General features: G+C 41.6%; 1 protein-coding gene across 1 annotated transcript in view; it reads right to left on the bottom strand.

The window, feature by feature from the left end:
• The window catches only part of KITLG (KIT ligand), an 87626-nt gene extending 80966 nt beyond the window's left edge, over positions 1–6660 (bottom strand). The window contains exon 1 of the mRNA XM_063133820.1: positions 6525–6660. Coding sequence (XP_062989890.1) covers positions 6525–6539 — 15 coding nt within the window. The 5' untranslated portion in view covers positions 6540–6660. The remainder of the gene's footprint in view (positions 1–6524) is intronic.
• Positions 6661–24422: the final 17762 nt, after the last annotated feature.

The following is a 24422-nucleotide window of genomic DNA, read 5'->3' as shown; positions in this document are numbered from 1 at the left end:
GTAAGCGAGGAGCCGCGAAAAGCCGCGGAAGACTCCACACTTCCCCCAACCCAGGCCTGAGGCCGGAGCTGGGGGAAAAGCGCGCCATAAGCGACTTAGCTTATGGCGCGCTAGACCAGGCTTCACTGCGGCCTGCCGCCGGATTCCCCTGTGCGTCATCTGGACGCACAGCAGGGAAACCGGGTTGGAAGGCGCGCTAAGGCCTGGTCTAGCAAGGCCCCCAGACTTCCTGAAGACAGGCCTACTCCAGTGAAAACCGAGTATGTCCATGGAAAGAGGAGGCCAATACATAGCAAAACATGTCAGAACTACTGCAAACCAAAACCACAGAAACTACTGCCAGGTCAGCATTATCGCAGACAAACCCTTTAACAGTAGTAAAGGGGAATCTCTGTGGGTCAAACCACTTATAAATTATGTTTTAAAATAGTAATGTCTTTCCACCAATATAAATCTATTGCGGTCACCTTGTATCTTCATTGCATGTAACAGTTGTTCATCTACGTAGCCAGAGATTCATTTTAGCCGCTATAATGTATGTTTAAATAAACCCAGACTGCAGATCTCAATCCAATTTCTTAGAAGTGGACCTGGAGACCTTGGTGGATCAATGCCAGAATGAGTAGCTTGAGAACTGCAACCTGTGGATACTTGCAGTGTTAAAATTCAGTTATTCAATTAACATTCCATCTCTCATTCTCCGACCCCCTGTGGCTGCTGTTGTTTTAGATTTCAATTTTGATTTTTATCGTAATAAAAATACTAATATTCACTCTTATACAAGCATTGAACATGACAAAGACTCTGGAGCAAAAAAAATTTCTTTTTTAATTTGCTAGATGTGCTTATTATGTGCTCTATTAAAAAAGAAATTCATCGGTTTAATTAAAATGATCTTTGTTCTAATAAAAAAGAAAGAAAAAAGTCAAGTGCTCAGCAGGAAAGTGTGTGTGTGTGGGAAACTTCCCTTCAACGTAACCTTTATTCAGTCTCTCTTTCTTGCCACCTATCTAGTATGTTTACTGATCCAGCATTTGGCAAGTCCCAGAACACCCACCAGCAGTATGTTCAGTACCATGAATGGAGCTTCCCAAAATCACCCAACTGAAAGAATGCAAAGCAAGTCGATAGGGTTTGCTTGAAGTGAATGCCAATGTGAAACTCAGGCTCAATTTCCCACATGTATCCTATGTTGTATAACCCCCTTGGCTGACTATGAAATACCAGTTTCCCTTACTTGCAGAGTAGGAAGATGACACAACCGCATTGCAGAGCCATGTGAAAACCAAGCTTGGAACATAGGAGGCTCAAGTCAAACATCGTTTCTCTCAATAATTGAAATGTTGCATAAGGTGTTATTCACATTCATTTCGACATTCCCATGTTAGATAACTGAGCCTTATTCAAGTTATAAAAGAAGCAATCCATGTGAACAATCATACTGCTTTAGCAGACAAGCAGTACCTAAAATTCACATACATCCTTCCTTGCTGAAAAGACTTTTCCCTTTATCTCCACTGTGGGAGATCTGCTTGTGGTCAATCAATCCCAATGAAAATCCACTCTGCATAGGTCAGGGGTGAGCAGCCCTTTTTCGGCCAAGGCCCGCATTACATTGGGCAGGCCAGAGCCAAATGTTGATGGGTCCTCTTTTTTCTTTACTGGCCATTTCTCTCTCCCCCTCTTCCTTCCTGCCCAGCAGGCTGAAGGGAAAGGGACAGATTGCTCTTGTCAGAGATAGGAACTGATTACATGCAGGAGGCGTTTGAAATTAGGCCAAGGGCCACCCCTGCATTAAAAGCATGTTGCTTTATTTTATTTTGCATGTCTCAAGGCCAAGTGTTGGTACTTAATACAGGGCAAAGCCCTGGCCCAAGTTAAGCCCTGTAAACAAATCTAGAGGTTAAAAAGGGGTTACAAATTAAATTATAAAAGGTCACTTCATTTTAGTGAAAATAATACAAGCAAATAAACGGCCAAACAACAACATCATATTTCATGAGTGTTAATCCATAAATGATTATGATGATGATGACAACGCAAAAATGAGTTGTCCCAGTTTCACCTAGAAGCTGAAATTAGATCAAGTTCAGCTCTTTTTCCAACCAGGCACGATAACTATTTGATCTGTTTTTCAGGCACCTTGGCTTTCCTCTCATTGCAAGTCATAGTTCAGAAAAATGAAGAGGCATAACACAATGGCAGTAGCACAGGTCAGTGGGTTTGACTGCAGTTTGCTGCTACTGGCAAATGAGGGCTACACTCATAAAGACGAGCCTACCACTGAAGCCAACGAAGTTGGAGCTTCTGTAGGCTTTTGAATCAAGTGCACAAGTCCTCACAGTTGCATGGGGACAATTATCATCATCTCTATAGCTCTCTGCATGGATTACAACAATTATTTGTTAAGAAGACATGCTTCTTCTTAACAGTGCCATTCTATAAAGGTCTACTCAAGAGTAAGCCCTACAGAGTTCAAGGGGGCTTATTACCAAATAAGTGGATATAGGATTGCAGCTGAAGTCTTCCAGGACAGAATAAAATGTCTCTTCCCTTCCTGCTGCATTCCCTCAGGATTTCTCTTGCACAGCTTTTACTGCAGACTTATTTCCAAAGATTCTCTTCCAGCAACAAGAATGTTGTACTACCAGGACTGTCCTTATTGAGAAGCCCTGAAGGTCATGTAACTGCTGGCAATGAATGTACCCATTCAACAAAAGAAAGCTGTATTCTTTCTGCCTCTAGCTCTTTTCCACTACTAAGGTCTCCTAAAGTTTGCATGTCTAGCCAGCAGGTCAAATTTCTGACAGTCTTGGGCAAGTTATCACCAAATTTGTTATTAATGCCCACATTTCAATGCCTGACATGCAACAGTTTTTGCAGTTCGGGCCATGCCTTTTTCAAAATAATATCATATAAAATTGCTATTTAACCAATAATTACCAAAAAAATATATCTTGCAAGTCCACGATATTCTAATACTCCTAATAACCAGTTTTGTTCATTTTATTTTTTACTTACATTTACCATAATTACTGTGAAATCTTTTATTGCTTTAAACGTCAGGGTGAAAATTATATCGTTTCGCTTCTCATACTAGTATTTACTTACTCAGCCATATGATTCCACAAATCCTCTCACCAGAGTAATCCTTCAATGGGATTACATCAATGGGATTACTGTGAATAAGAATCTGCAGGATCAAATCCTAAATGGCTAATTTAAAAGGCATTACTACAATGCAAATTTAAAAATAAAAAGCACCTCTTTTCATATACAATAGAATTTCATATGGACATGCACAGTTTTCCATCTTGAAAACTGCTTTCAGATATGATAAAGCAGTATCACCTTATTTCAGTCCATTCTTTGAAGTTTGTAAGTTCCCGAACTACATGATGACAAAGTTTTTTGTTATATCAAAGTCTTCCATTTAAAACCATTTCCTTAATTTTCCTATGAATATGTTTCACTTAGCTCATCTCCTAACTGTAATCAAACATCCAGTTTACAATACACTTACATATTTGCATACATCAGCTTTTTCCTGGTTAGAGCCATATCCGGTATATTTTTGTAATTGAATTTGAGGATTTCTTTTTTATATATAATAATGCCAGCCCTTTTCTGTCTGGTCCATACCATTATTCAGAGCTTTGTTTTTACACCCAAACATTAACATTTGAGTCGGCTTTTTGAGCTGCTACGCTAAGCATGCTTTTCAGGATGTAAGACCTATTTAACTCAGAAGAACTTACTTCGGAGTAAACATGTCTAGGAACAGTCTGAAAATCTTAATTAAATGTTGAATACCAATTCCTAATGCAAAGATCTTACAGCAGAAACAATTCTCTTATCACCTTGTCCCCACGCACACATCAAAAAGCCAATGTGCAAAAATTGCTTGAACAATAAGGCATGTTACAGGGGCAAGATGAAAGGTATAAAACAATGACGGAGGCAGGAGCTGATTGCTTCATACACTGAAGTGGGCCCTAAAGGCCATGAGGTGCAGTCCCCTGGTCAAAAGGCAGGACTGTACCCACATCAACCTATATGTACACCTCAAGAAAAAAAAACCTCTTTCACTTTAACGGATTCATTCTGGCCCAGTGATGCATCACAAGAAGAGAGCCAAGGGAAAGGAGGTGCACTTTACAACTTACAGGGTTAGTTTGTGCTTGCCTTGAGTGTGGAATGTTACTTTTTGCAAAGTGGTGGAGGGGGAAAATGCTCCCTTGATGCTCAAAGCCTCTTCCGCTCTAATCTCTCCATGGGGAAAGAGAGCTTTCTGGTTTTGTCCTGCTCGGTTTCTCAGGTTAGATTAATATCTAACACAATTCAGCAAGGTGAGGAGAGATTTCTCTGCAAGTGTTGTTTCTCCTTTCCCACCCTCCAATTATCCAGTGACCCCATCCCCATCCCCAAAACCTTCAGGCTGACTGCATCCCTGTAACTACCATGAAGCCCAAGTTCTTGATAGCTGATGGATGCTTCACTGTTGGGCCAGAAACAGGGCCACAGTGAGGACCTCCTAAGCTGAGCCACATGGTGCTGTCTATAATGCCAAGGATAGCACCTTTAGAGTTCTGACTGATACCTGGAGCAGATTCACTGCCCCACTGACATCGGAGCCACCAGCCTCCACTGTCCCCTATCAACCTAATGGGATGGAATCTGCCACATCAGTTTCACTAACCTGGAATTCAACGTTAACTTTCAAAGTAAACTTCCCACTTCCAGAGGACTAAAAGCCAAGCTTGAAGTGTAGAGGCTGCAACATAGTGGGTTGCAGCCTCTACACTCCTCCCATTTTTTCTCGTGCGGTTTAAAGGCCTTTTCTTTTTAAGTAAATCTCTTGCCCTTGTTGCACAGAAACTAGATTATTGTAGTTATTGTACTTCAAGAATACTTTTCGTTCTAGCCATTTTCATCTCAACATACAATCTAAGCATTTGCTTTGGGTGAAAACCATGAAGTTAAAGGCCATCCATCCATCCAACTAATCCAATCTGTGTGAAAATGTCCTTGCCGTAGAATGTACTTCAGGAAAAAAAATTTGCAAGACTACAAAGACTATCAGTTTCCTATGCATTAGCTAACACATGTTAAAAATGTCTCTGTTAGCAAGTTCTCATACTATGGGAAATATATATTATATTATATGCCCCCAAAGCACGGGGGGGGGGGCATCATCATTATCACCACCCTCATCATCATCATTATTATTTTACATATCACCTAAGGGGTGCTGGTTTTCCCTCTGCTTGGATTCCCTTTCCAATGCATCCCTTTTCCATATATGAAAGACTTAAAACGGCAACAGAGCAGCAGGTATCAGAGGAAGTGGACAGGAATGCATAGACCTGGGAAATAAAGGGGTGAGAAGGAGAAGGCGTTGTTCTTGTGAAACAGATAAGGGCCACAAGCCGCTCCAGCGCATGTAGGGAGAGCGAGAACGAGGCAAGGAGGACTGGAGACCATCTTCAGCTCACTCTTTAAACAGAGTTCCTTGCAATTAGCAAAAGAGCAGAGGGTTGCATCCAAAGTTCCATTCACTGCAATGGGTCTACTCTAAGTAGGACTTGATACGCCCCCTGAGCAATTCTTGTCCATTTCCTTCCACAGCCAGTGCCCCCTGCCATTCTCAAGAGTACCCAGCACAGGCATCCCTTGTCATCTTGGGCCGGGGTCGGGGGGTGGGGTGGGCAGAGGGGAAATCATGGAACAATATCAAAGCAACACCCGGCGTCATCATGCATTTAGGCGAGGAGGGACAAGGCTGGCCGAGGAAAGTGATGCCGGGCACAAGCGGGTGGAACGAGGCTGGAACGAAGTCGAAGCAGCAGCAGCAGCGGCGGCGTCTTCGTTCCAGCTCCATTTCACCGGGCAGGTTCACGGAGAAGGCCGCCTACCTCCTACTTATCTAGTGCACGCATTATTCGCTCCATCCGTAATAATACATCATCTATTATTCGTACACTATCAGTCGCGGCCAGGAACTTCCCCGCAAAAGTGCACATAGGACAGGGCAGAGATAACGCGGCGACTGTGTCAAGTCAGCAGGGCCCTTCGGAGGAGCTGCCGGCCTCCGCTGTCCTCGCCAAGGCACCTTCGCAAAGCAGCAGAACCTCCACGCGCCCTCCGTACAGGGCAGAGCCCCCCCCCCCGCGGAGCCACCGCTGCGCCCTCCGCCCGCCCCCCCCATACTATCTTCTGTGAGCGGGGGCGGGGGCGCGCATGGGTTACCCCGGTTCCACGTGCGCCAAAGAGAAGTTCGCGACTTCTGCAACGAGCCCGAGACGCCCGTCAGTCAAGATCTGCCCCAGGGAGCCCGAGGCTGCTCTCTCGCTCTTTCTGCTCTGGAAGGCAAGCCGCGGGCGATCTTCCACTTCCCGGGGCAATTGCCCTCTCGGGGTGGCCGATCCGCCCCTCCCCGACCCCAAATGCAAAATTCGATGCCAAGAACCATCCGCTGACAATGCGTCCTCCGGGGCGCAGAACTTCCCGGCTCGGCTACTCACTTGTGCCTTCTTCATAAGGAAAGAGAGCGCTGCAATCCAGCCCCAGCCGCCGTGTGTAAACTCCTTTTAGCTGCTCTGTAGCTCCAGCATGTTGCAAAGGCGGCTAGTCCACGCATCGGGGCTCCCAGCCCGGCGCCCTCGGTGACTGCGCGTCCCTCGCTCGCTTTGGCCCCAGGGCGACGCGGGCGGCGGCAGCGCTGCTTGGTTCTGCGCGGCGGCCCCAGTCCGCTGGAGTCGGCAGGCAGAGGCAGCGAGTGTGAAGCTCCCGCCGGCGTCTGAGCAGGTCTTTTATAGCTCCGAGCTGCGGCGGTGGCGGCGGCGGCGGCGGCAGCAGCCCTGAGTAGGAGGACACGCCTTCCTTGTGAGTCCTTCTTGCCAGGGAGGAGGGGAGGGGGAAGCCCTGGGGAACTTCGGGGAGACGGAGCTCTGAAGAGCAGAATCAGGCCAGCAGGCCACGGGAGGGAGGCTTGAGCAGCCGGTCTCGCAGACAACCAGCCGGAGGAGGAGGAGGAGGAAGAAGAAGAAGAAAAAGATGTGGTTAGAGGAAGGCTAGATTCAAGGAGTTCCAGGCACCACTGCTACCCTCTCTGGGCTTCCTTCCAAACATCATCTTGCTTTCAGCATGCCAACTCTCTAGAAGTGTCTATCCATCTTTAAGGGTGCAAGCCTATATTGGTGTTTTTCTATGCTGGCAGAAGTGGGTATACGAAGATGGGAGGCACCAGCAAAACCCTTCGCCAGTGGAGCTGTTCCGTAGGTGAAGATGCACCAACGGAATGGCCAAAACAGGATGGAGCCATGGGTGGAACTTGCATGGCAAAAGGCAGCAACACACTTAGACCATGCCATGCGCTCCTCCAGACTACACAACCTGTCAGAATCACAAGTTTACGTTGCCCCTGGACATGGAGCAAGAAATTTCCCTGCCAGTGAGCTTAGTTGGAGGAGGGATGATAATAACCATCTGTCAGGGATGCTTTAGGGGGATTCCTGCATTGAGCAGGGGGTTGGACTCGATGACCTTGTATTATTATTAAATTATTATTATTATTATTATTATTATTATTATTATTATTATTATTATTATTATTATTATTTGTAGGCCCCTTCTAACTCTGCTATTCTATGATTCTATAATGATTCTATGAACTGCATTGGCTCCTTCTGTGTGTGGATGGCACTTGGGTGTCATCATTGGAAGAGTCCCTTGGACAATGCTTCTGTGTGTGTGTGTGTGTGTGACTGCCATTTTGATGCCGGTTTTGTATTTTTTAGGGTTGTGTGTTTTTCCCTTCTTTGGAGTGTGATTGGTGTATAGGATCACTCTGTTTGCTTCAACACAGCATCACCGATCAATTGCTTTGGGCAACTAAATGAATGGCAACTATTTCACCATTTCCATTTTGGATTTGCCATAAAATATGGAGAAGAGAAAAGGTGCCTAGAATAAATTTACACAGCCACACTAGTTTCAAGGGAAATACATTTAAATATAGGGTATACTAGCATAATGTAAACTGCATGCCATTTTCACAATTCCATTTCCCACGTGTCTGATTCCAGTGTACAATCTGCACTGGCAAAAATGCACATTTTATTTCAAACTGGCTATATTCTACCTTCTTTCCCACATTACCAGAATTTACACGTACACACAATCAGCAGGGAAGGATCTATCTCAGTGTAAGGGCATTTTCACACATGAGATATGAATGTAAAATTAGCCAGAATGTTCATTTGCATCACAAATGCTCTTCTGCTTACTCTATAATAATAATACTCTTCCCTGTTAACATCAATGGCCTATGAAAGGAGAGCAGAACCTTTATTATTTTTAGGGCCAGAACAATTTTACTTTCTCCAAATGTGCTTGATCAATTATCCTTTTACTCATTTATTCAGGGAGTAGGGTCACTGTCACACTTAGAATGGCACCATCCCATAATACTTGGAGGGTGTTCTACCTTTCAAAAACTATTATTATTATTAAATTATTATTATTGCATTTCTCAGCTGCCATTCAAGATAGCACTCTTCTCAGGTGGCTTACAGTATAAAGTACACAATTTGAAATTAATGCAAAAAGTACATAAAATCAAAAATTACTTTAAAAACCAATTAAAAATGAACCAGAAATAAAAGTGGCACATGTAATTAAAAGCCAAAGAAAACAAATAAGTTTCCCCCTTTTTAACCCATCCCCAATACAGCAACAGCTGGAACCAGCTGTGTATCTCACAAGGTGCCTTTTCCATAGAGTAGAGGCCACCACTGAGAAGGCCCTGTGTATACTACTGGAACAGGCACCTCAAAGACCTGTTATGAAGGGGCTGGGGCAGTTTCAGGAGCAGGGAGCAGTATGTAGAAACCTCTCATTTTTGGATGACACTGTTTCACTTCTGAACTGAACTCAACCATCTGAATTTTTTATTAGAGGGAACCATTGTAACTTCGGCATCCTCAACCCATTTCTTTGTTCCATTCTCTCACCTTTCTGCTCATGGTCTTTTGTACAGCATTTATTCAACAAGAGTCACTTCACACATAACAGTTTTACCTACATTGATATAACCCAAACACTTATATATAGGAGGAAATAATGTACACTGTTATTTTTGAAGTAGTGAGAAGCCGGTGGGTAGAAGACAATGATTCCAGCAAAGCTGAGCCATGGACAAAGGTCTGTGTATAGAGAGGAGGAATGGCAAATTCCATGAGCAGAAGATGAGGAACAACCATGGAACTTAACTAAATTAGGAAATAGGCTGCATGAAATACAGATTGCAGGAATGACAATCTATCCTTGCATACCCTCAAGCCAGATGCAAAAGCATAGTACTGTAATAGGTAATTGAGCATCTAGATCATTTAATTTGTAAAAAATGATTTTTTAAAAGGTAACAGAACTCAAACCTGCCATCACCCTCTACTGTGTAGTGGCTGGTTGTGCTTGCTCACCTTACTTCCATGGATAAGGTTAATACACCCTGCATATGCTCAGAGGCAAATACTTCTTTATCATACCTTCAGGGTACATGACATATTCAGGTACATACTGAAAGTGTGTTGCTTCTCTTGGAGTACAATGGAGTTTCACTATGTTGTCCCAATAAAGGAAAATGTAATGCTCAAAGTGCATTGGGATGTTTCTGTGTAAATATTTTCTGCCCAGCTGGGAAGAGATAAAGTGAAGAATTTGTCTAAGTTCATGAGGGGTGTGTCCGAGAAACATCCCAAAAGCAATAATTGGGAGGGAGGGAGGGGTTTTATAGCTTTGCTGTACATGAATCATCATTCTCCAGGGCCAATCTGTATGTGACTTTTGTAACATGCATAGTTGTTTTCTTTAACCAGTAGCTGCATGGGAGGGGGGAGCCAGACCAGGAAATATATATCTTACCTATCCATCCCTTACCACAAAACACACTTGCAAGCATAAGAAATATTAAAGACTAGAGTTTCTCAACACAAAGATGAAAAATCTCAGTCACACACCAAAAACAAAAAGGGGAAGTTTTTCATTTTAAATTTAAGCACGTCATCTGTGTTTTTATAACGTTTATCTTAATCCGGAGACCTGCAACTTTACCATGCTGTTGAGTGAGTTGTATGGCTTCCATCAGAGATTGTTCTGCATTACAGATTGTTCAGTATGGGGTGGGGGCAGTAAATTAGGTATCCTACTATGCAATAAAATTATGAACTATTTATATGCCTCATAAACTAAAAGGCTTGAAGAAATTCATTTTTAAACCACTAACTAGTCAAATGAAACAAGATTTTCATAAATGGCAAAATCTCAACCTATCATGGTTGGGATGAATAATCACTATCCTCTGAAAATTCTTTTTTTTTATTTATTTCAGTAATTACCAGAAAACAACTGACAAAAGTTAATCAACTACCTTATCCAAATACCAAGCAAATTAGACTCAATAAAAAGATACAGAGATACAAAATGGGGTGGGTGTGGGTGGGATAGGTATTCCAAATATGTAATGGTACTACAAGAGCTAGTCAATTAAAACATAAATCTTCAAAAGGTATACAGGAAAAAAAATGTATGTCCAAATGAAATATACACAATTGTCACTCAAAAACAACAACAACCCCACAATATATTCATATAATTTATGACGCACAAAACAAAATTAACAGACATTAATGAGAACCCATTCGTGCACCTCAGACTATCTCGGAAATGTGGTACAAGAAACTAGCCACAGTAATCTCATTTGTCCCATACACATTTTTATGACCATAATAAATTTAACTTATATGAAAACTGGAACCAAAAATACCTATTCCGACTATTGCTCCCTGTGTATAGGGAGCAAACCAAATAGTCAAGCAATTAGGCCACATAAACATTGAAAACATGACTCTCCAATCCAGAACTGTTGCTAAAGGAATAATCTAAAATGTATTAAAATATATAATCAGTAGGAAAATTGAACAGTATCAAGGAAATATGGGGAAATACATAAAGGAACCCACTAAAATAAAAAAAAATGAAAGAACATGTGGAAGAAGAAAACATTCAGATCAGTATCTGCAAAAGAAGGTAACATGTGATGAAAACTATCCACAGATGGTATTTAATATCATTATTATTCAGCCATATAAATAATACTGTTTCACCAAGATACTGATGAGAATGTGGGGAATTGGATCACATTCACACATGTGCTGGGACTGTAGATATAAAAAAGACTTTCAGACAAAACTCTGTGCGGAGTGTAATAAATAAACAAATGTACTGTTATTAAAGATATATGCAGACTGTAGTAAAATAATCAACCAAACTGTTATTGACAGACTAAATAAAGAAGTACCACACAAGGATGTCATCAGATTTCTAATAATGGTGGCCAGACAAGTTATAATTAAATCCTTGAAAGCAAATGGCATTATCAATGGACTTATGGTACATTAACATTTGGGGTATAGTCCTAGTAGAGAAATTGACTAAATATAACTGACAAGAGGAAACACAGACAGCTTTATAGAAACTTGGTACTGTTTTACCTTAAGTGAAAATAAACAGATAATAACATAAAACTACCCAACACACACGGATTGATGTGAAACGTGTCATAAAAGAGCCCAGCCCTTCTGTGAATTTACTTCAAGCCACTTAAATAACACCTGAACTGTTCCCTAAAATGAAATGAATGTTTGCAGACCTCATTGTAATTCCCTTTTAACATTGTTATTATGGTGGTAATAAAGTGTTTGAAAAAATGAATAAAATACTTTAAAAAAAAGGATTTAAAAAATATTTTAAATGTGACCTCATGGTGGTTAAGCATTTTGAGCTAAACATTATTGTTTTGCGTGCCATGTGAACCATTCCTAACCATGGTGGCTAGATAACCACAATTTAAGCACTCTCACTAACCATTTGCTGCAAAGGGGTTAGTGATCTCACCATAGTTTAGCATGTTGTCTGAACAGGCCCTATGTTTGATTACTGTTGTGTTGAGGTTTTCTGCTGCTGTTTTTGTGTTTCGTGTTATAGGTTGCAAATTGGAACGGTGTTTTTAATTGTTAAATTATTGACTTGCTGTAAGTCACCTAGAACTATTTGGAGATACGGGGGCATATGAATGCTTATAATGTATAACACACATAAAAAAGTGTTTTTTTCACAATGGGGATTTACAAAACCAGCTTCCTACCTCAGCAGGAAAATGATTCTGCTCATGCTGTTTCCACCTAGGAAGTTTTTTGGCAGGATATCCTGGTTTCTGATTGGTTTGCAATCTTATCCTGATTAACTGGCAGGGAAGGCATCAAAGTAGATAATATACAGGAGATGAATGAACACTTCCCTGCTGGGCTGCTGCTGTTTTATCTGAAATACTAACAGGTGAGGTTTCCAGTTTCAACTGAGGAATGGCAGTAGGGAGGCGCTGCTTACTCTTACTCTTCCCACAATTTGTCTATGTTCCTCAGCCATACTTTCTGTTATCCATTTCCTTGTTTTCAGCTCCCGATAGATTCTCTCTTTGGATTTTTTTTTAAATGTCAGCCTACATAATCTACAGAATTTCTCTAATCTGGAAAACCCTGCCTTGTGTGGTTCAGGATGCAGAAAATATAACATCCTTTAAATGCTTCCTAAACACATCTTTTCACACAGGCTTTCCCTGGGCTGTAACTGCTGCTGGGTTTATTTTGGTCTTACATGGTATTTTTAAACTTCAAAGCTTTATATTATGATTTGATTTGCTGCATTTTATGGCTTTAAACATGAACTACCCAGAGAGCCAGTATAAAAATGTATTAAATAAATAATCTGAAATTTGTGAGAGATCTTATATTATTAACTGAGCTGTGTTTAGAACTGGTATTATTTCAAATAAACCCACAAACAGCACTGTCCCCTCCAGACCACTCATTCATTTTTATTCCTAGGCAGGAGGTTCATAAGTTTTCTACTATATCCCCCTTTCTCTGGAAAGGATCCAAACAGATAACTGTGTTCAAATTTATAACTGTAACAGGCTGACAGTGAAATCTTATACATGTTTGCTCGAAAGTGAGTCCTGTTTTGCTCACTCCCACAAAAGTTTGTACAAAGTTGCTTTTTTTGCTTGTTCTTTTTCCTTCTAAGAACTGGGACTTTTACTAAGGGTCAATCCAGCCTGTGTGTGTGTCTATGTGTGTGTAGCCATCCCATGCAGTCCATTGCCCCCCCTTTCCTATCTGACATACTGTTCCATCTTGAATGTATATGGATTGTGCACAATCTGTTCTTCCTGTGTTTAGTTGTCCATAGCCTTTCATTCCATCGTTACCTGGTGCCAGTGTTGGATTCCTCCCCCCCTAAATTTGCGCAAATTTGCACCTTACTAATATGTTAAAAGTGAGGGAAGGCAGGCAGCAAAACAAACAATTCATTGATAAATGGAAACTATTATGTATGGGAATGGTAGAGTTCAAGATGTCATGAAACCTTGTTCTTTGCTGGGAGTTCATCTGATATCCCCCTAAATTTCATAGGCTAATGAAAATAACAAACATTAGAAGGCCATTAGAAGATGTAATATAAGCTAGAAGTCTTACTCTAAGATTACCTGACTTTATGAAGTGGTTATTCTTTTGTGATACCTGAAGGGGGAAAGAGAATTTAGAATTTAGAACATATCGTTATTAGATCTTGAGGGGGTTGGTAAAGATTAATGCGGGGATTGAGTAGTCTTCACCATATTCCAATTGCACAAATCTGGATAGCCTGTTTTGCATATCAGGGAAATTGTTTCCTAATTATGCAAATTTGGCTGATTTTTGCATGAATTTTTTTTTTTAGTTCTTATATATTTTAAGACACACCACATCTGCATGCAAGCCAAAGGAGTCCAAGGCATCTGCATGCAATTAAGTACTGGATTTGGGCTAGGAGGAGATCTGAGAGAGCAAATGAATTAAGATGGATCTCTGATGTGTTGTGCCCTGAGGTAAGGTTGTTGTTGTTTTGTGGGTGGGGTATTTTTGGCAGTAATCCAAACCAGTCATTGACAGAAAGTGACCAGATATGGTGGGATGCTGGTAATAACTTCTATTGCAGAATTTTCAAGCAACTGTTTAACAACCCTGAAGCTCAAGCTACCCAAATTGATTTGGGTCTGTTTACATGGTTTTTTAAGGGAAATGCAGTCAATGGGTGGCTGCAAAATTGTTTGGAGCAGTGACACTGCTCCTATCCTTTTGAGCACTCTTATTGATCAAAATTGCCCTCCCACCCACAAGAGTCTCTATTTTTCCCACATGGGTGGGAAAGTACCCCAGCACTATAGCTGTGATCGACTTCATAGATACACAGAGCTATATTTCCCTCTTAAAAAATCAGCAGCAATAACCAAATGTCAGGAAACAGAATGACAGCACTGTACTATACTGCATAACAATCTCTTAGCCCTCTCCCCCAGCAGCATGGATATAAGAACAGTGGATTGCTTTGCAGTCCTAAGACTGTGGTGAAGTGTGGGTGCACAGAGCCTAAATTGTAAGCAAGCAAGATTTGCGGATGTGTGTGAAGTCATTTCTGCTGACATGGCACAGAAGTTAAGGCAAGATTCTTAGAACCTTTCTACATGAGTCATTTATTGTGCACTCATGATTCCTCACTCATGGTAGTTTGTGGGCACTTTACATGATGTCATCCTCCTCCAGGGCTTCTCCTATGCTTTGCAACCATTATAGCATTTGTTTTTCTAATGAGGAAAGAGTGGTATTTCTGTGACTGGTGGTATGAAACCCTGCTATATTTGCACAATTCCACTCTACTGCAGTGCCACCTAGTGGTTGTGCAATAGAAAATATAGAAAGGCAGAGAATAAAAAAACCCCATGGGGGGGGGGGACACTTGTAAAGGAACCAAATTTGGAAGCCGAAGTCTTGGCCCTTAACTTATATTTGCCATGGTTTTTGGAGCACCGTTTTGCACACTGTAAGGGCTTTGGGTTCATCATGAAATTTCAGTATTACCCCTTTATACTTTAGTCCAGTTTTTACAGTACTAGGGTTTTGTCAGAACTTTGCTTTTTTAAAAATTGTATTTTTAATATCGTGTTTTAATTCTTTTATTCAATTTGTTGTTCACAACTCCAAAGTCTTTGGATGTGGAGCAAAGATAAATATGATAAATAAATAAATAAATACATATTATCCCTTTTTACCTTTGTCCAGCAAGACCCAAGAGCCACTGACAGCTCTCAATCACCTCAAGTGTAGTTGTTCACCTCTCTCCCTTTCCATTCATTCACACTTACTTTATTTTTGCAGTAACTGCTCATTTTAACAGAAGAAGTTCTCTAGTTTTGCCTTAATTTGTTTTAGCAGTGGGCTGGCTGCCATGATTTGAGCTCTCAGAAAAGGCATGGGGGGAGGGGGGTGAAGGTTCAGGAGACCTGCTGCTCCTCAGCTGTAAGGTGTCTTGGAAAGGGGAAAGAGGAGAATGCAGGAGCAATCAGCTTAGTAGCTTTTGTATGGGAGGAGGCCAAGAGCAATGTAAATCAGCTAGCTACAGTGCAGACGCTGTGCATGCATCAGAGGTAGAGGGGAAATTGAATGTGTGGGTAAGAGAAAGAACAACATGGGCCTGCACCCAGAAGAACACTCTCTCAGAACTAGAACAATATCCATCCCAACCTGACATACTGAGTGAGCCTGCCAGAATTTGCCTGCCTAGTGACTTGGTGACTGACTGAGGCCTTGCTTGGACAAAATGGAAAGGAATGGTGAGGAGAGGCCCTAAGAGGCTTCCAGAACCTTCTGGTCTGGGGAAGGGGGAGAAGAAAGCCCCCCCCCCATGGCCAAGGAAAGGTCCCAAGTGGCTTTGGTTGTGGTGCCTGGAGCCAAAGGGGCCCCTACTTTTTTAAAAAAAGTGTATCACAACCTTGTTCAGTATTAATTCAGTATTGAGATGTACTAAAATGAGTTCAGAATTCTAAGAACCTGACCAATGGAATCCACTGCAGTCCAGGGCCATGCAATTTTTTTCTTTGCAGGAAAATATGCAAGTTTCTCCTGAGACAGTTGCCATTTTGGAAAATATACATGGGGAAAAGTCTCATGGAATGGGGGACAATATGTTAAACGTTATGTACTAAAATAAACTATGTAAATTGTTGTGAACTTTCTTCTGGAATTTTTACATATTTTTCTGCAAAACGGGAAAAATGTTTTTGAATCCATCTGTGAACAGATGCTGGAAGGAAAGACACCAGCCGCAGAATCCACAAAACACATGCAGGATGGATTTCACAAAATCCGGTGACATCCCTAACTAAGGACTGCTGTTCTTTGCATTTCCTGAGCTTCTGATGCAAATGTTAGCTGACATTGAGTGTCTTTTATCTTGCAGCATGTTTGTTGGGTACTTCATGGCTGGATTTGGAGACTGCTGCTGATACTGCGTGTATTATTAACTTGAACTGAGGCGGGTCCGGCTTTTCTGAGAGCTTTATTTCAACTATTGTTTCACAAACAAAGCTGGATATCTGAGGATATCCATCTATCTCCATTGTGGAATAAAAGACTAATCTGCTTTCTACAGATCCCATGGCTAACATTGATCAGCTAGGCCCAGGTCCTTCTAGGGAACTACACCTTTCCTTCAGCCTGGCTCTATTTTGATAGGAATGTCTTCTGCAGTGGTGGGACTCACATATCTGGATGTCATTGTGTCAGCCTGCTCTTCCACAGATCAACCAGGCAATCAACAAGGCAGAGTGATTTAGCATATTCTCAGAGAGTCTCTCAGAATCCCGTCAGCTCTGTGAATAGTTCTGACAAAACCCTAGTACTGTAAAAACTGGACTAATGTATAAAGGGGTAATAAGCCCCCCCCCCACTTACCTGGTCCCTCACGGCCGGGTGCGGGCCTCGTTCTCCCTCTCTTCTCCCCCCTCCCTCCTCGCAATCTGAGGCACATGCGCTGCCTTATCAGATTCCCATAGACTAACATTGCACTTTAATTTTTTTTAATTAAAAATCAAGGGAAGTGAATTTTTAAAAAAGAAAGGTCATTCCATCAACAAGAAGGAAAGGGGAATACGATCCCACCAATGGATTGGAGGATAAGGGTCCCAATTTGGAGCTTTTCATGCACAAAAATTGGTCACCAACAAATGTTTTCAGTGTCACTTTGAGACAGAGAGGCTTTCCCCCCTTTTGTCCTTTGAAACTGCCATCCTGCCCTCAATCTTCCACCAATCTTCTTGAAATGCGCAGGGTAAGTAAAACCAGCATTTCTTACTGGTAGGTCTGATTTTCAGAAAGATTATTGAAATATTTTCCATTTTATGAATGCTAGAATGACCCACCCCCCAATTACGGCCTTAACATGGTGGAATGCTCTTTTCACTGATTGCCTCTAACTACATGGACATTGCAGTGTCCATGTAAATATGCTGTACTGAAAAATATCTGGAATTAATATTGCCTGAAAAGGATTTTAGTATGTATTTTATTATCAATATGTTACATCTGCAGTACAGAACCTCTGAATCTTGAATATTAAATATGGCACTGTATGCACTTAATGTGGTCTATCTTTGTTATTTAATCAGCACCTGAAACATGATCAGGAGCATACACACTTTGAGAAGAAAGAATTAACCATCCTGTTAATTTTTTTTAATTCACATGGGGACTTAAACTTTGAAGTTTAATCTTCAGATCTGCTCAGTGGACAGCATGGTATTTGAATGCTACTTTTCCTAATAAGACATTGTTTTGAATTCATTGTTTTCATCGATTATAGGGAGGAATAGATAGTCTTCTTGATAATTAAATTCAGGTGCAGCATGTTAGCTGGAGGGAGAGGGCAAGTTGCTGTGTCACTCAGTGTCAGGACTTGATTGAACTTGAGTCTCAAGGAATGTTCAGAGGGAAATGCCTGTGAAGATGCAGATGTCCAACAGATTCAAGCAATCTACACTATATTGCACATTGGTTGTATGTAGATGAATGTCCCAATGACGCATGTACCACCTTAGAACAATGACTAGCGAAATCAACTGCGTGTCTCACCCTGTTTAGACCAGTATCAGCACTTTGTCATCCTGAACCGCATTATTTTTGCTTAATGAAGTACAAAATTTTGCCACATCAGAGCTGACAGGTTGTTCCGCAAAGAGAATTCTTTGCCTTTTACTCTCTCAGCATTTATTGAAATGGGGCCACCTTAAACACGTATCATTCATTTTGTTAATATTTAATGTGCGTTTTTAATTAATCTATTAAGAGTGGAAAAACATTTGCCATCTCAAAAATGCTTCAAGGTAGGTAGATTTTTTTTAAAGTACTTTCTTTCTTTCTTCCTCTTTTTTTTTTTTTTACATTTTACAGGTCAGAAACAGTAAGAATAATACAGGTTTTCAATAGCACTTATGTAGCACTGCTTGGGTATTGAAAGTGTTCTGATACATTATTAGAATAATAGTAACACAAATCCTGTAAGGAGGGTCATTGTAATTATCTCCTTTTTACAGATGGGACCTCAGGATGAGAGACCATGACTTAGCTAAGGGCACTAGTGAATATATATGGCAGAGGCATGACTTGAATCACAGACTTCTTGGTTTATGTTTCAACCTGCTAGTTAGGGTAGAGTAAGAATCTGAGCCAGGGATTCTCAACTATGAGAGCACCACTGCTCAAATTCTTGCAAGCAGAATCAAGGTGGGCACCCCTCCTCATGTTCACCCCTGTTCACAGCCCCTTGAGCATCTGCCACTACCATCTCTTCCCTTTCTCTGTGGTAAAACAATAATTCCGGGATTGAAGAGACTATTGTAGGCTAAAGGGAATCCAATAGATGAGCAAAGGCTCTTCTCCTGCTAGGAATAACCTTTATTACATTTCTATACTGCCAAAAGACAAATCTCTCTGGCTGTTTACCCAGATGCCCAGGATGGAAAAAGACACTATGGTTCTGGTCCTGACCCAGACTCAGAATGACTCTTGAGGTAAAAACTCTGATACCGCAGAGTCTGAAGGTGCTATGGGAGCACCTTCAGACTCTGCGGTATCATGGGGGGCAGTAGTCATACCCAAGGTACCACCAGCATGGGTGGAGAAACTACAATATACCCTCTAGCAATGCTGTACTCTGAGGAATCTCCAGACCATACCTCAGCCCTAGACTATGTGGGTACCAGAAGATGGAGGCACAGGCCACCATGGAGGTGAAGTATTTGCCATAGCAATCATGTTACTTGAGAGTAAAGGTTTATGTATATATTACATATGTCATATTACATTTATATCCTGCTCCTTTTCACCTTGTGAGGAACCTGAAGTGGCTTACATGGCTCTCTTCTTCTCCATTTTATCCTCACAATAACTCTGTGAGGTAGATTGAGTAGGTCTACTCAAAAGCAAGGTTCTCCTCAGAAGTAGGGAGACTCTGGCCTTAACTAAACCTACCTTATAGTCCGTGATGGAGGAGGGAAGATCACGCATTGTGATTAACGGCAGATCCCGCCTCCATTTACATGTTTGTTTATTTATTTAAAGCATTTTTATAGCACCGCCTCACCATTTCTGGCATCGAGGTGCTTTACAATAACATTTAAAACAATTCCATTAAAACCCTCAACCCACATTAAGACAATTCCATTAAAACCCTCACCCTCAAACCATTAAAAGGTTCGAGGCGGCGCGCCCGCCATTTTTTATTTTTAAAGGAACAGGAGTGCACGAAGGTAGGTCCTTTTTTTAAAAAAATAATAATAATTCCCCGCTCCCACCACCCTACCCCCGATGGGTGCAGCGTTCCCGGCTCCGTGCAGAGCTGAGTCAAGCCGTGGCAATGAGCCACACGTTCCACGGTCTCGGGCTCAGCCCGGGACCACGAAAAAAGCGGGCCCAAAGGGGAGGATGAGATCCTGAGGCAAGACGCAAAGGGATGATCCCGGGGTTTGCCCCGGGATTTTGTCCTGTCTAGCTAAGGCCTCTGAATCCAGGTCTAGTGGTTTGCAGCTGTACCTGGGTGTGAGCAGGGAGACTAAGCTCTAAAGACCTGCTGGTGACTGAAACAGCTTCCAGTACTTTACAATTTATTTTTTACTGACCTTGTGTTCCTTTGGACTGAACTCTCATGCTGCTGACTCCTACTTGAGAGCAGGGTTCTCCTTGGAAGTGGGGAAACTCTGAAGCTAGGACTAAGGGTTTGCAACTATTCCTGGGTATTGCCTAGGAGACTTGACTATAAAAGCTCTCATTTGCGACCTGGTCTTTGCTGAAGCAACACTTTTATTTTAGCTCCCAGCATCTTGCAGTTTAGCTTTCCAGTCCCTGCTTCTTCTCTGAACAGATCCTTTGTGTTGCTGACCCCTGGACTACAAATAAGATCTTATTCCTTGGATTGTTCTTGATTTGGATTGCTTGTTGGTCCTTGATTTTGGATCTGCTTCAGATCTTGCTTTTGGACAGTCCTTCTTCTTGACTGATAATACTGTGCCTGCCTTCTGACTATGGTGAACAGACCTGCCCCATCAAATTTCCCTGGGACTGAGCTTGACCCAACTCAGGGAAGGGAGGGCAGTTGTGGTGGGTACCATAGGGGGACTTTTCTGAATCATGGTTAATCAGAAAAAATATGTTACATAGCAAGTGTAATTATCTGCAATGTCTGCTCTTAAAATTAGATGGAATTATGTGCAATCATATTTACTTGTGGTGGAGATTATCTGAATTGACCCTTTATTATGGTTTATCCCTGTTTTGTTATTTATTTATTTATTTATTTATTTATTATTTAAAACATTTGAATCCTGCCCTATATCACTAGGATCTCAGGGCAGTGTACAGATAACCTTTGGTTGATTGAGTGTTTAAATCAAACCCTTTGGGCCAGTATAGCCAGGGTGCTATATTAGCTCTTTTAGTTAAATGCCATGATTGAACTCTGATTGGAACAGGCATCCTTGCTTGGTTCATGTCCAGTGCATTCTCTGCTGATTCATGCAAACTCTTGCCCTCTCTGGTGTTTGAATGTTATTTTTAGCCATTCTGTTGCTCCTGGTAGGAGATGAACCTGTTCCAGTATTAAAAGAATACAAAAACAGCCTCTAGCTAGATTTGGTTTCTGTCCCCTTGGTGTGTTATGGTGCTCAGTTCAGCACAGGCAGACAAAATGATGCTTCAAGGAGAAAAGAAAGTGTATTTTTAGAAACAGTTATCAGTGCTTCTTGGTAAAATATGTGAATCCCTGAAATATGGCTATTTTTTTTAAAAAAAGATACCCCTCCCCCAGGAATTGTTTAAAACCACTAGAAATGTGTAAGAATACTAAGATCTATTTTAGAAGTGGGCAATACATGGCCAGAGGCTGCATGTGCCCCTTGATCTAAACTTTGTCTATTGGGGAATATAGAAATGCAATAAAAGAAATTTCATGCAGGTTGGGGCAAAGAGAGAGAGAGAGAGAGAGAGAGAGAGAGAGAGAGCAGGAGTGCAGAAGGGGGGGAAATGGTGGTGGGGAAACCGAAAAGGTCAAAGTGATGGAAGGTCAGGGGAAAGGATGGAGGGCAGAATGAGAGAAAGAAAAAGGTGGGCCTACCCTCTTTTGTCCCACCCATTTTTAGCCCCACCCTCTGCTGATATGCAGCCCTTTACAGATTACCCTCATAAGAATGTGGTCACCGCAGATATATATTTTTCTCCCACTCTGACCTACGTAATTAAAATAAATTGTGAATGCTGAATGTTTGGACTCCCTCACTCATTTAGTTTTAAACAACAAGAACAAATTTTGCACCTGAGTTGTAGAAGCCAGCAAAGATGGGAGCGAGAAGCCTCTGGACCCTTAAGCTATGGGTGGGGAATTGAATCCCGCCTCCCCCCAGAGAGCAGATTCCCTCCCCCAACACCTCTGCATGGGCCAGATAAAGCTCCACTTCTGACATCATCACCTCTTGATATCATTGGGTCCTAGGTAGAAGTGCTGCTGGAGCTCTTCCAGTCAGCACTCCAGTTGGAAAGCTGGCTTGACTTGGTCCTCCCCTTCCCCACATGGGAAGGGTGAGTGAAGCCCACTTGGTCGGTATTTGCAGGAGTTCCTGCAAGTGCCTTCCAAGTGTGCAGCCAGCTTCACTCCTGCTTCTCTTTCCCCAAATGGTAAATAAGAAGCAGAAGCAAAGTAAGTGTTGATGGTATGTGCAGGAGTTGCTGCAATTGTGAGGGGGAGCTGCACCATAAGGGAAATCCCATGTTATCTTCAATTTGTGACCAGAGATAACAAAGGGATTCTCCTTTGTGCCACCCCCACCCCCACCCCCCAACATTGGGAGGGAGAAAAGCACACAGGGGAGCCCCCTTGTTATCTCAGATCACAATACACATATCTTCTTAAGGTGCATCAGAAGTTAGCTATCAGAGGTTAGCTATCATCACAGCTATTTTTGTTTTTGATGCCAGTGCCCTAAACAATTGTATGGAAGTACAGCTATACTATTCCCTCAAGTTCTTTAGCCATGATGCTCATCTTCTTCCCAGTGATCTTTTTTCTTTCAATTTCCTCTAATCAGAGATAACAAGGGGGTTTCTCCCCACCCAGTATCCTCTAGATAGGAACTGTCTGCAGGGTGGATTAGGCCCACAGGCAGGAGGATTCTGCACCCTGCCTTAAACTGTCACTTCTTAAAATGAGAGTAGCTGAGCTACAAGTTCTGTAGTAGGCTGAATGACTGAATGATCTTGGCTGAGACATAGTGACAATCTAAAAGGAATGTGTAAGCTAAAAGGATAGTTGGTTAGCATACAATGCTATTATTAATTGTCATTCATGATTTATAAAGTACAAATCTAAACGAAACTACACCTACCCCAGAGGGCTCCCAGTCAAAGTATATAGGGTTTCATTGGAAGCAGTGAGAGCAGGGAAAATACTATTTTAGAATATTAATAAAATACAGGATGTTTTGACACCCAATCATTGCCTTTGGAGGTGGATTCCAGAGATTCAGAGAAAAAGGTGTCTTCAACCCATTTGAATTAGGAAATGAGCTTGGGGAAGGCTGGACAGATGAAGTAGTATTCAAGAAATGAAGAATGCAAGAGCACATATTCTGGGCTGAAGCTCCCGATGTTCTGGAAGTAAGACTTGACAGAAGCACGTCTAATAAATTGATTTTTTTAAAAAAATTGTCAACCACCCAGAGAACTTTTATTGGGTGGAATATAAATATTCTATGTAAATAAATAACAGAGAAGAGAAGGAGCGTTTGATATGTTTGAAGATTCTGGCTTGATGTATTGTCCTGGAAGAAACCAGTATAAAGGGAGAGCAATCCAGATTGGTAACCATTAAAGTCTAAGAAGGAAGAGACTATAGTAAGTCATGTTGAGATAGAAATAACCAGAATACACCAGATGTGATTGTTCCAAAACAAAGTAGTTTAATGATATAATAGGGGAAAGTAGCAAGACTCAGTAAACCTGTGCTTCGCTACTCACTTCACCATAATCAGGAAAGCCTTTTGAGAGAAGTTGGAGAGAGTGCATTGCAGTCCAATTTCCACTTCTCTTTCACTCTGCTTTTTGATTGGGATAGAAACCACAGTAAAAGAACTCAGAGGGAGACCCTCTTGGTAGTCTGCTTGCCTCAGGGACTACTCTACTGGCTAATGCCAAAAAGCTGCAAATTATTATTGGGGCACATTGGTTTCCATCTGATGATATGTAAAGTGAGAATTGGCAAAAGTTATATTTTATCATCTCTAATGATACGAGTGTAGTAGCCATTGTGTGTGAGTCATAATTGTATGAATATATGTCATTTTTCTGGTTCTGGACTTTGGAGAGCAGACTCATGTTTATCTATTTTCTATCATGTACAGTGCAATCCTATGCATTTCAGTGAGGATTACTCCAAGGTAAGTGGGTATAGGATTGCAATCTTAAGTACTTTGCTTTGGGATATAATAATAATAATAATTTATTTATAAAGCACCATCAGTGTACATGGTGCTGTACAGAGTAAAACAATAATATAGCAAAACCCTGCCGCATAGGCTTACGTTCTAATAGAATCATAATAAAACAATAAGGGGAAGAGAATGCAAAAACAGGCACAGGGTAGAGTAAAACTAACAGTATAAAAGTCAGATCAAAATCTAGTTTTAAAAGCTTTAGAAAAAAAGTTTTTAGCTGAGCTTTAAAAACTGTGATTGAACTTGTAGTTCGCAAATGTTCTGGAAAAGTGTTCCAGGCGTAAGGGGCAGCGGAAGAAAATGGACGAAGCTGAGCAAGGGAAGTAGAGACCCTTGGGCAGGTAAGAAACATGGCATCAGAGGAGCGAAGAGCACGAGCGGGGCAATAGTGTGGGATGAGAGAGGAAAGATAGGAGGGAGCTAGACAGTGAAAAGCTTTGTAGGTCAACAG

Source organism: Elgaria multicarinata, chromosome 9 (genome assembly GCF_023053635.1).
Source record: "Elgaria multicarinata webbii isolate HBS135686 ecotype San Diego chromosome 9, rElgMul1.1.pri, whole genome shotgun sequence".
NCBI lineage: Eukaryota > Metazoa > Chordata > Lepidosauria > Squamata > Anguidae > Elgaria > Elgaria multicarinata.
This window is presented reverse-complemented; position numbering and strand designations above follow the sequence as displayed.